Raw genomic sequence first — 18,281 nt, forward strand, 5'->3', positions numbered from 1 at the left:
CATACAGCATTCTTGCCTGGCATTAGTACAACATTAGCTGAACCTGCAATTTTGACAACTTCATAAAAATTTCGAGGAAGAAAACTTATGCTAATGAGTATTAACAATAGCAATGTCTCCTCTGTAATTTAGGACAGAAAATCCAACACCACATTTAGGCTTAAATCACAGATTCAGGAACTCATGACCCCTGAGGAGATAAGGTTAGGATGTGCCTGTATATCCAACCACGATTCCATGACCTTGTCACCAAATTACAAAGAGATAACCTGCCTGCAAGGACTTGTCTAAAGACTTTAGAAAGCAGGGCATCTGGGCTGGAGAGATGTCAAATTAGATAATTAATAACTGCACATAATGCCATACAAACCTAAGGTTCTTCTCTCATTTCCCACTCTCCTTGCAAAATTTGAGTTCTACAGTATTGTAGGGATGAGTCCACATAAGCAACTTCTAATCACTCAGATCCTTAACAAATGAAGTAATAACAGTTTGGGAGAATGTACATCCTCCCTGATTTCCATCTTTATCCTAACACTCTCCCAGACTGTTACAGGTACCCTTTGGACCAGGTGTGCCCTGCATGGAATGGGGAGCATCTGTGTCTGCCATCCCTCGTGCCATTTCCTTTCTGCTACACTTTTAACCCATTCAAAAAATAATAATGTTGCATTTAATAGTATACTTGATAGGCACCAATTTTCACATCCTTCTCCCAAAGGAGACCACACTTTGGACTAAAGACACAATTCCTGTCTGAGTTTCCTTCAAACAGCAGAATTTTGAAGGGTATCAAGCCTAGCTTGTTTCTTTGGAATTGAGCTAACAACATGATTCCCTTTCAACACTTTTCCAAAGATGATTTACATTCCGAAGACTCTGTCTAAGCCAAGAGGCGAACATTTTTCCACACATGTATAGTTCTGAAAATCAGAATCTCTGCCACCAAATCTATTATGGATTCTCTGAAATTATTGGCATATATGCCCAAATGTGCTTCTGTGTAGAGTTTATTAGTATGGATTACTACACAAAGCAAAATAAAATCATAAAGATCATGCAATTTAGTCTCCAAAAAGATCAAAATAAAACAGTAGAGAATGAAAAATAGTTAGTTGGGCAGATTTTATTTGGACTGTCCAGGAAAAATGGACCAGTTTTGCCTGCATGCTGTTTTCAGAGCTATTATTTTTGTTAATTTTGCAATCTGATGCTTTTGATTTTTATTTGATGCTAATAAGTTCTGAAAGCAAGAGAGCTTGCAAAGCCAAAAAAATAAACCTGGATCCACTAAAGAACCTGTTTTCCTCCTTCTTAACTCTCCATTAGCCAGGAGTTCACTGGAATGAGCAGATTTGATTCATTTAGTGGATTGAGACTTTATAAGAGGTTGGCAGAAATTAGCAATTATTTAGAAGGTGATAAATAGTCCAATAAGAGACTTGAAAACATCAAGTTGTGATTGCACCAATTTATATAAAAATTAAAGCTATATAACAATATTGGTTCTATCACTATTCTTAATCAGAGTACTCTAGAATTCTTCATCTCTTTCAAGTGAGCTACCCTTGAGTAATGTATAATGACAGAAAGAAAATCAGAGTGTGAAAAAGCTGACCTGAATCCAAGGCGCTAATGTTCTACCAATACCCAGGACTGTGTTAAAACTAGACAGTGTTTGCTTTTTCAAATATCCAGTTTCCCTCTGCTAATGAAAAGCTTCTTACTTCCAACAGCAAGATCCTCAGATAGCCACTTAGACGAAACACTCACTTATCTCTCTGTGCTCTTAGAAGTACAGAATTTTTTTTCTTGAAATGCATTATTTTAACATTAGTGAACTCACAGCAAGTGGAAAATTTTGGACTTTATTTTAAACTGAGAAGTTTGAGTGAGATGCTTTTGTTTCAGACTATAATTTGTTCTGCTATTTGACTGTTCTGATTTTATAATAGTGAGGTGAAAAAAAACCCAAAGTGAAATAAAAGTGTATCAACTCAGGTAGAATGAAAAATTCCAAGTACCCACCTCCAACCTCCCACCTGTTTGTGTTTGTCTTAACATTTTGTAAAAGAAGTTAAGAGATTTCCAATTTTTGTGGACCTCAAAATATTTTATAGGTTTTATTTTGATTTGGTTAGAAAACTAGAAAATAAAGTTTTCCCTAATCCTCTCCATTTTTCTTTACTATCTTTTTATTTCTCACATATAGGGGGGAAAAAAAAGCAAAAGTAATAAAAGGGAAGAAAAGGAGTAAGGAGTACTGTATCCTCTTATTTAGAAAAGTCACAGCTTCTTTTCAGTGCTTGTTAAAACATATCAAAGCATATGCCATGGTTTTTTAGTGAACTGTACATTTTAGACAGCTATCCAGAGGGCATGGCAAATTCTAGCAAGTTGTATGTAGCCTAATTTTATAATTTATGAAGCTCTTCTCAGCTGCTGGTATCTTGGTAACACATTTTTAGGTCCAATTCACAAGTCTGACAGATGAATTCCTACTTTTCACATGTTTTATGGTCTGAGGATGCAGTTTAATAAGCCTCAGATAACCCCAGGAGCTAATTACCATCCATGCACATAGTAAGGAAGATACATTTGGAATGGATTCAGTTTTGGGCAACACCTTCATTAGAAGCAAAGATGGCTCAAAAGGATATTAGAATTATACTCCTGAACACTTCTCATCTCGTGCTAGAATGTTCTCAGCTGAAAATGACAAAGAACTTTAAAAAATACATATACATAAAACCCCCTGAGTTTTCTAAATAAGGCAACTGTTTAACAGGTTTCACTTCTAGGCCTGGAAAAAAAATTGACCAGGAATTCAACCATGATGATGGCAAATCTATTCACTGCTTACATAGTGAGCAGAAGTGGAACAGGCCCTTTTATGTATGCACAATGACAGGTATCTTCCCTAAAATGTTATAAACTAACTAGGCTGGTCTCAAAAGGAAGTGGCAAGAGCTATGAAGTAGGTATAACACAATGCAGTTAATGGCCAGACTCTGCCTCTGAGCATCCTGCCTCACTACCACTTCTAGCTGTTTCCTGGTATCTGACCACTCTTTGTAGGCAAACTACATGAAGCCAACAAGAGCAGAAATTAATAGATCTAGAGAGTTATATGCAGATGTGCAATGAGTGCAGGTAATAGCTAAGGACAAAATATAGCATCCCTTTCTCCATAAAATAAAATCTGGGATGTTCAAACTAAAACCAGGCATCTTCAACTGTATTAGCTTCCAATCAGCAAAATAAACAACCTATTCAAACATTTCATGGTTTCCACATGAAGATAAAGCAAACAAATTCTGTCAGGACAGATGTGATCACTCCCAGACTCTATAGGGGGTTGCTGTATTATTTTCCCTTGGTTTCAAGTGATAACTAGAGCTTTACATTTACTTTTTTCTCATAACACCTATTTCCAACTTTTAAACATACAAAGTGTTTTGTGTGTTCTGCATTTGGTAATCAGTTGTTAAACACAGCATTTGCTAATCTTCTTTCATCAGGCAATTTTTATTTGGCATTGGCAGGAGAAGGAAATTTTAAAACATTCTCTTTGTGCTGCGTAATACCCAAATATAAAATCAAATATAGCAATGTTGCTTTCTCTGTATTCCCTTATTCCCTGACTCTAAACATCATAGAAAACAGAACTTGTACAGGGGAATGATATAAAAAGGCAGTAATAAAGAAAATAAATCACAGCACAGATAATGGCTTGATTTTATCTTAGTTATCTGTTGCCCACTTTAGACAAAAGGCACTGGCTGGTTAGAATTTAGCATGCAATTGCCCAGATGTCATGAACTAGTTTTCAGTCTCTGTGGTTATTTCAGGTGCTGCTAATAGAAAAACAGAGGCTCAACTTTTACTGTGCTTTTCTTTCTTTGTTGTTCACAAGAAGCTTCTGAAAAAAAATAGACTGAGCAAAAGATAGCATTTATGATTTTTAAAAAAAAGTAATAAAACATATTATAGAACATTTTTAATTCATTTCTGCTTTCCTACACAAAGTTATTGATTTAGATTTCCATTGGACTAAATTACAGTCCAAATCAGTGCGTCATACACAGACATTCTGGTGCAGAAATCTTACGTTTTCATAGCTGCCATGCTCTGCTCACTATTACAGAAGTAGGAAGAGACATTTATGAGAAGAACAGTCTTATACTATTTCTCTTGCAAGATAAAAATATTGAGTAACCCTGGACTGCATGTATTTTTTATATTTGGGGTTTCTCTATTTAAACCGTATGAGATAGAAATATCCAAAATATTTTAAATAGTAGGTTGGTTCTTTGTGGTCACCTTGTATGTGCCAAATCCAGATCTTTTCCACATCAGAAACAGCTTGTTTAATTAAAGCTTTTATCTCTTACAAGTTAATTCAATCCCTCTGCCTGTCATGTTGAAGATAAAATTCAAACTAAGTCATCTGCACTTATGGTCTTGGGAACACAGATACCACTCTTCTCTCTTTAAGATTAGGATATACCCACCTGCCTGTTAAACAGCTTTGGAGGTAAGCTACCTAGTTTTGGAAAGCAGTCTACTAATTTTGCATATCAGGCTGTGCTGACAAGCATATACATGTGGGTGAGCTTGATGGGCTAAAGACAGCCCAGAGAACGCACACATAGCGGCCATGCACAGTGATGCTGGAAGGCTCCCCACTCAGGGGTGTTCTGCACGGCTGGGGGATACCTTCTGCATTCCTCAGACTGCATCTTCTGCTTCTGCCCACACGACGTGGGGCAGAATGGGGATGGGGAATCTCTGCAAGTAAGCCAATGTCTTGCCTTCAGGATACACGAATTGCCCATCTTACCCTGCCTTTGACTCTTAGACATTGCAATGTACTTTATACGACACCTTTAAATCAACTTTGAAAGTAAAATTTACGAGAGTGTAAACTGATCAATAAACAACAGCTCTGTCAAGAGTAGGAAACATGAGTCTTCCACATCTATGGAAAAAACAGGTATGAAACAAATTTATGTATTTGTGCATTAACAACAACAAAAAAATCCTAGTTAATACTCTGACACTGCAACTACAGTTACACAGACAAACATCTACCCATGTGGAATATGTCAGCTGTCACTAGGGACTAATATCAGTGAAGCAATTCGCTAGTATGGAGATCTCTATCATTATCAATGTGTTATTATGATGTAGAAAAGAATGCAGTTTGACAGGGTTTGTAGCATTACTGGCTAATAGAAAAATTGTGCTTTGACGTACAAACCCTATCCGATCCGTAACAAGATGTGTGAAACAGCACAGCTTCATTTTTGTTAAGACACCCTCAGATATACAAATGAACATTAATAATCTCATTGGCATGGCTGTCACCTTTAAAATGCAAACACTGCATACAGCTACATGCCAATCACTAAGTGCTTTGGGCTACAAAGGGTTAGAAAATAAACTTTATATCTGTGAGTGCAAGTGTTGACAGAAGAGAACACAAAATTTCAGTCGGTATATGTGAGCATGTATTTTCTATCTTCAGAGTACTACCTTTGCTTTATCTTTGACTGCATGCTTCTGATTTCTGTTAAGTACGACTACCTCCTTGTCTTGTCAAACAATTAAAGTGACAAAAGTAATAGCAGATGCTTCTTTCATAGTTAAAACTACAGCAAGCAGACCATAGCTTGCATTTTATTACACCCGTTCTATACAGCTTAGTAATTGAAAGGTAATTGAAAAGATCCTGATAATAAACTGCCAGTTTACTTTTTTTTTTCAGACAAAATAAATATATAACCCAATTCAGGCTTCATTTTAACAACGCATTAGATGGTTTCCAACTTGTCTTGATTTTTGTTTTATTTTATGATTGTAAATAAACCCTGGAAAATTCCTTCCCCAATTTTACCACCTGAAACTGCAGCTGTTGGCTGACACTATCAAAGCCTCGCAATTCCGAACTCACGTGCAAATCTCATCAAGTGCAGACACTTCTAATTGATTCCAGAAGTTTTTCTTTTGCTAAGATCAGCGGGCAGAAGAAGAATAATGAGCAGCTTTTAAGCAGAGGGGGAAGGGTGTTGAGCTCAGGGAGTGGAGATTTTAAAAGCTCCAGCTCAACTGCTCTGCCAGAAATGCAGAGCAATTTTACGGTCAATTGGCCAGAGCATCTGGAACTATACATCATAGTCTTTAGTTGATGGTGGTGAAGTCGACTCTCAAACTGGCTAAGTCTAAAATCAGTAATGACTCTGCTGTCACACCTAAGTGGAAACTAACTTAATCTACTGCCAGATTTTACTGTGTCTTTTTCTAAGGGACATTATTCCCCTTAGGGCAGTTGTCAAGAATATTAAAAGTCCAGTCCCTAGGATACACTGCATGGCATAGCAAACTTTTTGAATGGAGCTAACATAGAAAAAACCGATTACAACGCGTGTTTGTTTAATTCCATGTGTGTTGACAAGGCTTTTTATCATAAGGCAGCAGAGTTTCCTTCCATCCCCAGTTTCATTTCTAAGATATATTTGAAATACACCAGCCAATCTAGTTAGGGCACAGCGACTGCATAAATGCTGAGGTCATAAATCATAGCACAGGGCATGGAGCTTTCACCTTAATGGAAACCAAATATGGGATACGCGGCTCTTTGAAATGTGGCACAGATGATCTTAACGAGGGACCAAGAAAAATGCTACAGAGCAGAAAACTATCGTTGATGCGGAAATAAGTTCTTATGAGTAAATGTTTGTTTTATGTCTGTACTCATAAGTCAGTACTCCAACACTGGTAAATTATACTAAGAAACAAGTGAGGTAACAGCAACTCTTTGTACGATGAAAGGAGAAATAAGTAGTGTGATAATATATCACATTAAGAGGGACTTCTGTGGAACACAGGATACTGTGTAAATCAGTTCTTTAATAAAGAGATATTTTGTATTTTATCCAGACCAATTAGATCCCATGCCCTAAGAAATACCAGAATTGCATCAAAGATTAGAGAAGCAGTCCATTTGGTACAGAATACTGTCTCCAAAAGTTTTTGGAACAGTTGCATCTACCAAGTTCAGATACTTTGGAGGAGTAAATAAGCAATTTGACCACAATAAAGCTCATTTCTACCTTAAGGGCTGAATTATACCCTGCAGCACAAGATTCTGTATATCTTCCAAAGCTGGTTATATTTCTAATGTACCACATGCCCACATAAAACAGAAAAGAAAACAAGTTATTAATTTAAAACATCACACATGTATAAAACCTCCCTTTTTCTCTCTTTTCCACCATGAAAGCTGCCCGAGATTTTTGTCCTTCCTACCTGTAAATTAATACATGCCAGCCAACATGCTCATAGCCAGGCAGATCATTAAGTTGCAATGCTGAAGTCAGGGTGAAAAGATTTACTCTCAGACACAATACCTTAGCTGCAACAAGGGTAAAAGATACACACATCAAGACAGACATCTATTTCCTCCTCCCTCTTCCTCACTCCTAGCCCGTTAGTTCAAGAGTCTGAGTTGCAGCTACTATGAGAGTTGGTGAAAATATTTAAAACAAGAGTTCCAACAACATGTCAATGGCTCTCATTTCTACTTGCTCCTCATTAGTACTACTGTCAAATAACAGCCAGTGCTTGACCAAATTCAGCTCATGGAATATGCTGGCTGATGCCAAACCAGAGCAGTTGGATGGAAACACTTTAAAGAGGTGGACCATCATCACAGATTTATTTTTACATATCGTGCCTGCTGAACCGTCACATAACTGAACACACAAGCAATGTTTTCTGCTACCTCCAGGTGGTTAGGGGGCTCCAGGCCCAGTCTGACAGAAAATGATTTGGCTTTAGTAATACACACAATCATCACATTACACAGGCATGAAGTAATCAGCCTAAAGAAAGCTAACTAGTATAGGATGTGGCAGCACAGATTCTCAAAACACACCAGCTCTTCAAACCAGTCAAATATATTCCCTGTCATCAAGGTTTTCAATGACCTCCACCCAAGAAATAAATTTCTTAAGATCTAAAAATTTCCTCATATATCAGCACTTTTTTTCTTAAATAAACAAACAAAACATAAAACCTCAAACAAAGAAACAGCAACAAAAAACCCCACACTCCCTCCCCCTTCTACATTCAGGTAATCATCCATATGAAATACATACAGGAAAAGGAACAGAGAATGCATGCTGAGGAATGTACACTGTTCCACCTCCTACATTACTTTTGTAAGGATGATAGCTTCAAATTATTTTCTTATTTGAAGAAGAAAAGGACACTGGGAGAGATCCCCATGAGTATATCATCGAATGAATTCAAATACAACAGCAGGAAGGACAATATATTTAAATGATCAGAAAAATAACATAATTTTCATAAGGAACCAAATTTGGTAACACACAACTTCAAAGTATCGATGGAGCCAATGCCATCTTTATTTGACTGCAGACAAAGAAAACAACATATTAAGACTGCAGCTTTAGCAAAAGCAGAAGTCTTGCTTTCTTTCTTACACACCTATAGCATCATTTTACTTCCTCCTTCCTTGAGCCTTAGCATTAAGAAACTTTCTTGCTCCACAGCAAGTTGCATCACTTACCTGAAGAAAAATCTTTGTCTGGCTAAGCCAGCCCAGCTAGCTAAGCCAGTTAGCAGGGCAGCAAGGAGGGTAAGAGGACAGAGCCAGAGAGCAGGACTGCTCCTTCTGCCCAAATTGACATCTTCAGCTGCTTTTTTCATGCCCACCTGAGCTAATCTAATGGCAAAGTAGGAAAGGCTTGCTTCTTGTTTCCTCTGTTCTTCTCCCTTCTCTCACTGACCCCCTAGTTTTCTCTCATTTCTTTTGTATTTCCCATCTAGATTCCCCCCAGAAGGCATTCCTCCCATGCAGTAATTCTGATAACTGTCAAGCCTTCTTATGAGCCAAACACAATCACTTACAGTTTAAAGCACCTATTTTTGCTAGTTACAATACTCTGCAAATAGCATGGCAAAGATTAGAAATCTTATTTACTGGTTCTAAAGTAGTCTTGAGAAATAGGAACATATGAAACATAGTAGCAGAAAAACCCCACACATATCAAAAATAGTTGCACACTTTTACACTAATGACTGAACATGCTGTTGGTAAAATCAGTCTTGCACTTATCTGCTGCAATGTGCACCATTAACTTAAAAATTCTGGGACAGAACTGTTTGTTAAATTCCACAAACACTTCTTCATCCCTAAGTAATTATGCCCTTGAAGGCATAATTTATAGGAAAGTCAACACAAACTCTTTTACATGATGTGCTCTCATTCGTGAACACTGGATTACTAAAGAATTGTTAATTTGGTAACACATAAGGATGAAGATGTAAACAGAACATTTTTGAGTATATTACAGGTTATGATTACTAGAAATATTAGACTAAAAGATTAAAGTCAGCTCAATCTAGTTATATGCTGAAGAGGAGATACTTAGATGAGGAAAACAAAATTATTAAATAAATGTTTTAATTTTCACCTCTTAAAATTTGTAAGAGGATGTGAAAATGAAACAGAGAAAATGACATTGAAAACCAAGCAAATTATCTATGCTATTATATTATGAAGGATAAATAACCTGGAATATGAACAGAAAAAAATTTTAGGATAAACTTTAGACCTAACTTCTTGGAAAACCATCTGTGTATGTATTTCTTATGTTTTCTGGTACTGCTGTTTCAAAATGACCAGGTCAATATTGAGATAAAATGTTGATGTTTGAAGACTTTTCAACATGAATTAACAAATCTCCAGCAACCTCTCAGATTTTTTTTTTTAACATAAATTCCATTAAACCCATAAGAACATGCCTACCATGAATCCAGAAATTGTATAATGCATTGGGAGCAAAAGTGGAGCATTTATTTTATAAGTGGATCATTTATTTTAAAATGGGGAACACTTTGAAGTTCATCACAAGTATTCAAACAAAAAGGAAAACATTATTATAAAGGTGGTGAAGCACTGGAACAAATTGTTCAGAGAGGTGTTAGTTGCCTCATCCCTGGAAATTTTCAAGATCAGGTTGATCAGGGCTCAGAGCAACCTGATGCAGTTGAAGATGTCCCTGCTCATTGCAGGGGATTGGACAAGAGGACATTTTTACTTCCAACCCAAAATATTCTACCATTCCATGATTCTTGATTACAAAAGCTATTAATATCACCAAACTGTTGATTTGTGATAAAATGTCTAGTGTGGAAATACTGGCATCACTAGGAAGAATTATCTATTCTGGCCTGCCCAAGAGCAAACTATTTGAATGACACCTATTTTTTCAGTATTTTCAAAGAAAAATTGTGAGCAAGGTACTCCTGTCTCTTGTTAAAAATGGACTACATAGTTTCAAACAAAGTACTAAAAAAAGAACAAAAAAGAACTGTAATATGAGGGAGAAAAAAAACAAAAGGAAGAAAGAACAGGAAAATTCAGTAGAGAAGAACTCAAGATGGCAATAAAGTAATTTTTTTAATGACAGAAGTATGTAAAGAACAGAGCAAGAACCACTTCATTTTGTTATCTTCTTCATGAAAGAATAGGAAGCTATAGAATTCCCTACAAAAATAGGAATAATAATTAAATAATTTTACTTTACTCATTTCTTAGTAAGAGACACTTTTACATATGCACACAGAACTCTGCAAGGCAGGTATTAAGGGTGTATATTATGACAAAATTCTCCCAGAATTTAGTTAGAATACCCAAATAATTCAAGTCTGAAAGCTATGTCTCAAGGGCAAGATAATTAGTTCCAAAATTTTAGAATTAGTTACTTCAAGTCTTTCTACTGTATTAGGCTACTCAAAAAATTATACAAACATTTTCCAAATTATATTTAAGCAAACCCCTTAAAATACCTGATGAGTTCTTGCAGACTGTTATTAAATGAATTCAAGAACAGTTAGATTTATACACCAAAGCTTTGACAATGTAACAATGGGGGGGGGGTAGGGGGAAGCACAGAATTAATCAATTCTCAATTAGTGGCATTTATCTAGCTTTAAATATTGTCTACTAGTTATTGATTTCCAACACAGGCAGAAAAAAAGAACAGAAAAACCTCCCAGACCCACAGTAGCAGTAGATTTTTCTCATTTTTCTAATTCCTTTTCCCTTAGAAAAGCAGAAGAAGCAAGGCCACTACTAGAAACCTCCAGCTGGGAAAGATGCTATAAATTTTGCATATGTTTGAAGTCAAAGGAACCATTTTGAACTTGTTTGAGTCTCAGTTCCTACTGTTTTATTTGAGTTTTTTTCTGATTTTAAGCCAAAGAGTAACCTTCTGATGAGCCACCCATTCATACCCTTGCTGGTTATGAATAACCAGTCTTTTCTGGTAACCAACAGTAGGTAGCTTGGTACTGTTATTTAGATAGAAATAATATCAGTGACTATTGTTATTTTATTGTGGTAATATTAAAAGAGACATGAACTACCAACTGTACAGAAAAGAAAATGAAAATAATAAAAAGCAAAAGGCATGAACAGGATAAAAATGCTAAGAACACAAAAGTAGCCACACGTAATCAGACCACAGGTCTATTGAGTCCTGTATCCACTCCTTGTCAATGACAAAAAGTCTGTTTCTGAGGCACAGGATTAGTACAGAGCAAAATATTTTATATTTAAGTCTTCCAGCCTCCAAGCATTTTCTGATTTCTCCCATAAAAGGGGAATAAAACAATTCAAATTCAGCAATGCATTACTATCATTCACTTCAAAGCATGCGGCCACGGGTAAATTATTTTTGCAGGGAGTGGTAAATGCTCTCCTTCATAACCTATTTTTCAAGGAAAATGGACATCTCTGTAGCAAACCTGAATAGTTTTCTTACAAAATAACCATAAAACATGAAAAACAAAGAGATAAGAAAAAAAAATACTCTATTCAAATAGCATAATGAAAAATAAGAAAACAAAATGTAAATGTTTAGTGTTTCTGCTTTTTTGTAAAAAGATAAAAAATCTAGAGTAATCAGCATAGATATTTTAAAATAAATGTCTTACCTCATATGCATAGCCCAAGATTGAAAACTGACTCCTGAAGTAGCCAAGTTTGTAAACACCTATGAAGACTAAACAGCGGATGATTTCCAAAATTCCTGCTTTGGACCTAGAAAAGGGAATAAATTCAGATTAACATCCAATCTTTTCTTCTTTTCCAAGTTCAGTGAAAAGGAGAAAATAGAATTAGTCTGTGATGTCCTGCACTTACATCAAGTCATCTTTCTTAACCTTATAGTTAGGTTTTTATAGTATATACCTTACATAGACTTGTAACACTGAATCGGTTGCTGGTGAGAATACACATACTTGCAAAATATATTTGAACTCACACAAATGGGGCTGTATATATAGTTACTGTCTTTTGATCTCAAAAATTACCACAACAAAATTCTGAAAAGTAGTTCAGAATCATTTCAACAGTCTACTTCTGTAAATTTTTACTAATTCCTCTTTATTAACTCCCCGGAGTTATTCACATCTGGCATGTTGACAGATTTTTACCTATCCTGAATTAAATAGTTCAGTCTATAAAAGTGAAAGGTATTCCTTTCTGAAAACATAATGAACAGCAGGTGCAAAGCAGTACTGGCACCTCAGTCTCAAAGGAAACTTCTATTCCACATTTCTTCTCTGGCAGGGCAAATAACTTCTTCGTAAGAAACTCTGGATGCAACTTACTCTTCTTTAGGGCTACAGTGCTCGTATGGACTACTTCATAATGTATCTCACTGGCCTGGTGTATTCAAGACTCAATTTTATTTGAAGCCATAATGATTAAGTTTAGTCTTAAGCCTACACCATCTTTCACAAGATTTTGAGCCTACTCTGAGCTACACTGTGTGCTCTTCATATATCATCACTGCATCTGGCACCTATGGCGTGCTACACAGGGCTGGCACAATATGGTTGCAGTCTGACCTTGAACAGCCTCGGGACAGCTGGCAGGTCCCACTCACCTGCCAGTGTCCCAAACCCAGAGGAGAGAACCCAATAAATGCAAGCACAAAGGGCGACACGATGAACCCATCCCAGAACTTTTCTGCAAGGAACAATACAGATGTAGTCACTACTTGCTATGGGAACACTCCTGGATTTAGGTGCCAGGTAGTCATGTGTTATTTTCCAGTCAACAGACAGCCACAGGTGGGTCTGGGTATCTATATTTATTTATCGATATAATTTCTGGGATTTACATATAATTATAAATAATCCATAACGAAAGAAGAAAAAACCCCACATATTTTGTATCTTACTTGTTCTCCAAAAGTAGTCCAAAAGATGACAGGGACAGAATGATAAAGCCAATTCTCAGGAGAACTGTTCCCTGTGATAGCATCTGTTAAAAGGCAGACAAAGAATTCATTTAGAGTAATTTTCTGGAGAAAATGGAGTTTTTATGGAACAGTAGCTTCAACTTCCTCAGTCAGTGATGCTAGTGTCCCCTTTTAAAGTAATTTGCTACTTTAAGTTTTACAAAAAAAAATATCTGCTCTGGATAGCACACATACTTGGAGTAACCACCTTCATAGTCGTTTCCTGGATGCTGTATTTCCAAAACAACATTAATGTTATTCCCTTCTGTCCTATGTGTTTTTTTTCCCAACGTTATTGATTTCCTTTTGACTCTACTCAAGAGGGAAGAAACGTATTTCTACATAAAAATCACAGCAGCCCTGTTCTTTTAATTTCATCATATGTTACCAGGTCTTTACAATAGTCATCTTTGAATCCCAATGGACACAAAAGCCAATGTACTGGTGAGAATAACAACTCACATGACATGATCATATTTAAGAAGAAACAAAATGAGTGTTTTCCCTGCATGATAACTCAATGCTTGGTTCCTAAATTAGCAAAACTTTTTAACTCCTATCATTAATTTCAATCAGACCTAAAACACTTTTAAAAATAAACATGTGCATGAGTACTTGAAAGAATAGCAGCATGAGGACTTCCGTCCTTAAAATTTACATCAAAATTACATTAAAAAAATCCAGGAAAACAGAAATTATTTTGATTGTACAGTTTGAATTTTTAAAATTTATTAAATATTTACTTTGTATTCTACAAAGCTGCCTTTGAAAATCAAATATTTAATCAGTATTCTTTTTCCCTCCCTGATTTTGTTTCAAATATTAGTTTTGAAAAGCTTTCGGTTTTTTCATTAAAACAAAAACAAAACAAAAGTAGTGGATCTGACTGAATTATAGAAATCCTTTCTTGCTTCAACAGCAAAACAGTTTATGAACAGCATCCTGCACTTCAGTTGCAGCCACTGGAAAAAAAGCCTCCATGAATGTCTGCCCTGATTTCAATAAATCCCATTCAGTGACATGCCCAACTTCCTTCGGTCATGGCCCCAACCCCTCAAAGAGATCTAAGGTAAGTATCTGTGAGCATGGGAGGCCACAGGAGGATATTCTCAAGTTTTACAGCTGTGTGAACTTAGAGTGCCCATGTTTGCAAAACACATCAAACCACACACTCAGTCTGGGCGGGTTTCTGTTGTTTTACTGAAGCATCACAAACACCTACTTAGATATCCTCAACAGTTATTGAACAAAGAAAACTCAATCCCAGCAATGAGCAAGCTAAACAGCAGCCTCACCAGTTTACAAGCCAGAACACAATTCTTACAAATGACACCTGTCAAGCCAATCTGTTGCACAGATTTGTACCAGGTGAGAATCAAACTTACTACTGCATTTTTACATTACCAATCTGTTCAATTTCTCCTTATGATAAACTTTCCATTGTTAGCAATAGCAAGATTTTGTTTTGAAGTGACATAATGTTTGGACAGAGCTTTTTTATAAAAATCAGGCATGGACTCTATTTGAATTTAATTAAATGAGGAGTTCTTTAACTGCTCATCTAGCCACACTGAGTTCAACTCCCTCTTCAGCTTCCTGTACAAACTGAGTCATACAAAAATTCAAGAAGTAAGCAAAGAAAAATATGATTTGGCACAGGCGTAATGGAACTCACCCATAAATTTCTTAGAAATGCTTTGACAGGCTTTTCAATGATTGTTACTTGTCAAATAAAGGAGTTTTCCAGGGAATGAGGATTGAAATTCAAGACTTTTCTCCTTGAAGACTGTCCTCACTTTTAAGTTGAAAAATCAAACCTTTTTTTAAATCTACTTATTCTTGCAAGGTGGGTCTGATTTTTCTTTGTTTCCAGTGCGATGCACCAGGTTCTGCAGACTGCCTTAAAAATGCTCCCAGAGTGGTAGAGCACTATTCTGAGAAAAGGAGAGCAAGATTTTGTATCTTCTTAGGCAGGAAAGAGAACTGAACATCAAATCCAGATTTCTATCAAGTCAGAGAATTGCTGCATTACAATATATGGCTAAAATCACACTTGGTGGAAAATGAATGAAACTGTGATGGTTTTCATAGAGGTGTTAATACTTGTCTTCAGGAAGGATCCAACAGTACATGCTATGAATGAGCAAGGGTGCCCCCGGTTTCCAGTTTTAAAGAGCTGCATGATTTCAAACTTTTCTGACTTTCCAGTGTTCCCAAGCTGGCTAGTTAATCCCAGGCATCGGGATTTCCTTGCAACTCCAGCTGCAGAAAACTGAGGTGCTGATTCATTCTACCTGCCTTTAAGTACCTTCACTGAAGTGCCTGAAAATCTGTTATTAACCCAATCTTTTGCTGAAACTCATGGAGAGAGCACGTTGGGAATGTGGGAATAGCCCAAGCACTTCAGGAATTCCATTTCTTGCCATTAGCTAGACTGCAAGCCTAAAGCCTAAATTTGGTAGTGCATTAAGAGTTGGATTTGAGCAAATGATGGAAACACTTCCCAAAAAGCAGCCAATTTTGGGTCAAATTTTAGTGGTAGTTTTACCTATAACTTCTATCAAGGACTTTTTTCTTGGCTTAAAGATATATTTTATTTTACATTTCCATAAGACTAGGAAAAAAAATTAAAATTATTCCCTACATTTATCTAACACAGAAGAATAAAGAACAGGTTAAGAACTTGAAAGGAAATCAATAAATTTCAGATCAGTTTTAAACATGGAGTTCCAGCAAAAAAAATGGGAATAGAAATACATTTTAATGTTTGTTTGGAAACCAGAAGAACTGAAGCACCCTTATGATTTTTAAAAAAATCAAACTCAAATGTAAACAAGCCTTTATCTTTAAATGGTTGAAATGCTATATGACGTTCTTTGGCATAGTAACTACCTAAGCCAGGTGTGATCATATTTTACAGATTTGTTTTTTCAGGCCAATTTCCATTTCTCTTCATACATACTCCTACTTGAACCATACTATTTTGAACATTAGCTATTTGTAAAACTCCTTATGGTCAATACCCGCTGTGGCTTAGAATGTGAAGGACTGGAGGACACTAAAGCACAACCTGCAGATCCTGATTAATTTTAAATTGGCACTATCATCAGATTCACACAAAACCATGGCACTGTAATGCCTGAGCATAGAGTGGCAGCTTTCCACTTCCCAGAACATCAGCTTTTGGAGTAGTGAAGGGTGAGACAAAAAGCCTTACTGGGAACCATGAAGGCAGAAGGTGTAAGTTACCCTTCACTGTAGGTACACGCACCACATTCACATACAACAAAAAAACCCCTGTTCCCTCATTTGTACTCCTAGTCAAGGATTACTGAGAAATTTTCAGTGAAATACACCAAGATGCAACTGGGAATAATAGGTTTTAGAAAACCAGCCATACAGCATAAATTTTACCACTGTTAGTTTGCTTCCCTAACTTTCTCTTACAGTTCCAGTGGTATATGCTGCCTTGATTCTTTTATTTGCTTTCAAACATGTATCACCCTATGAAGTGGATGCTGGCAGCTGAGGCATCCATTTTCTAGGCATTACTCTACCAAAATCAACAAAATAGTCAGTGGGTTATATCACTAAACTAACATCATATATTAAATCTATGCACTGCAAGCAGCAGTGTGAAAAGAATGTGCCTTTTACACCTTCATTAGTGTTAGCATCCTTGTTCCACTTAAACATATGCATGGACGTATATATAAAATAAATGATTATTTATATACTGGAGTATTTGTATAAACAGAGAAGCATGTGGGACCACAGCAGGTTCCCCAATTACAAGTCAGCCACAACTTTGCAATGTGGTTATTGGCTGCAATCAAACAGAAAAAAATATTTCTGTTGGATTTTCATTTCATTCAAAGCTTTAAAAATATCTTTGAGCCTTAAAAAAGGAGGGGGAAGGGGATTATTGAATTTAGTAAGAGGTTTACACGGCTTTGTAATCAACAGAATGCCATAGCATTATTATTTTATGTTTTTTTAGTAATGAAAAAATAATTAATTTAAACAAAGGAAATGTTCTTCCAAATCTGTATTTAGATGAGCATTGAAATATTCCAAATTGACTTTTATATTGCAAAGAAACAGGTTTTTTATTCCTTTTGAAGAATAACATGGATGCATTTTCTCATTCTGATTTGTCCAGTGGTTCAAAAGAACTTCTAGGAATGATGCCAGCATGTTTCCTAAGTTAACAGATGCCCTGCTCTCATACATCAGACACTTTCAACATTCAAATTAGGAATGCTAATACAATGCTATGAATTTTCTGCTGTTAGGTGTCTTTGGCTGTATGAATTTATTTTAACTTAGAATCCTAGAAAAAATTGTTAATTCTTAGCAATATTACATACACACTACTTGGTGATGCCCTACTTAATGGATACATTAAATGTGTTCTTAACTTTCAAGAGATCTATCTTACCCCTTACTAATTTTCATCTAATTGAAACTGCTCACTTATTCATATAATTATATGCACAGTAAAAGTTATAGTATCTATCAACAATAAAAAACGACACTGCAAAATGTGTTTAAGGTGCACTTCACTTCGATTTATACGATACCTGCAGTTCTGGAGCTATGAGAGTTTTGCTTTGAATGTACTGCAGTTCTACACTCCTAGCACTCTCTCTGGGACTGATCCAAATCCCATTTCTTCAATGATCTTTGGATCAGATCTAGATGTGCAGAGCTCAGAATGCAATTTTTATTCACTGGATGTAGTGCAGACCACTATACAGAAAACAAACACTGTATGCTCTCTCCTGTGGAAAATATGTATTTTTTCTTTCCTGTTTTGCTCTTTTCATAAGTTAAATGTAGGTCATTCAGACAGAAGGTATATGGTTGCTCTTTACGAATAGAGAAATTTAACACTTCTACAGGGCGTGAGACCAAACACTGAGCAACTGTAATCAC

At 36.2% G+C, this 18,281-nt stretch overlaps 1 protein-coding gene across 2 annotated transcripts in view; it reads right to left on the reverse strand.

The window, feature by feature from the left end:
- LOC138106448 (alkylglycerol monooxygenase-like) overlaps positions 1–18,281 on the reverse strand; it is a 197,195-nt gene that overhangs the window by 70,870 nt on the left and 108,044 nt on the right. For both annotated transcript variants that reach the window (XM_069007061.1, XM_069007060.1), the window contains exons 11-12: positions 13,284–13,366; positions 12,031–12,136 (exon numbers count right to left, since the gene is read on the reverse strand). In XM_069007061.1, coding sequence (XP_068863162.1) covers positions 12,031–12,136; positions 13,284–13,366 — 189 coding nt within the window. The remainder of the gene's footprint in view (positions 1–12,030; positions 12,137–13,283; positions 13,367–18,281) is intronic.

This window comes from Aphelocoma coerulescens, chromosome 2 (assembly GCF_041296385.1).
Source record: "Aphelocoma coerulescens isolate FSJ_1873_10779 chromosome 2, UR_Acoe_1.0, whole genome shotgun sequence".
Classification (NCBI taxonomy): Eukaryota; Metazoa; Chordata; class Aves; order Passeriformes; family Corvidae; genus Aphelocoma; species Aphelocoma coerulescens.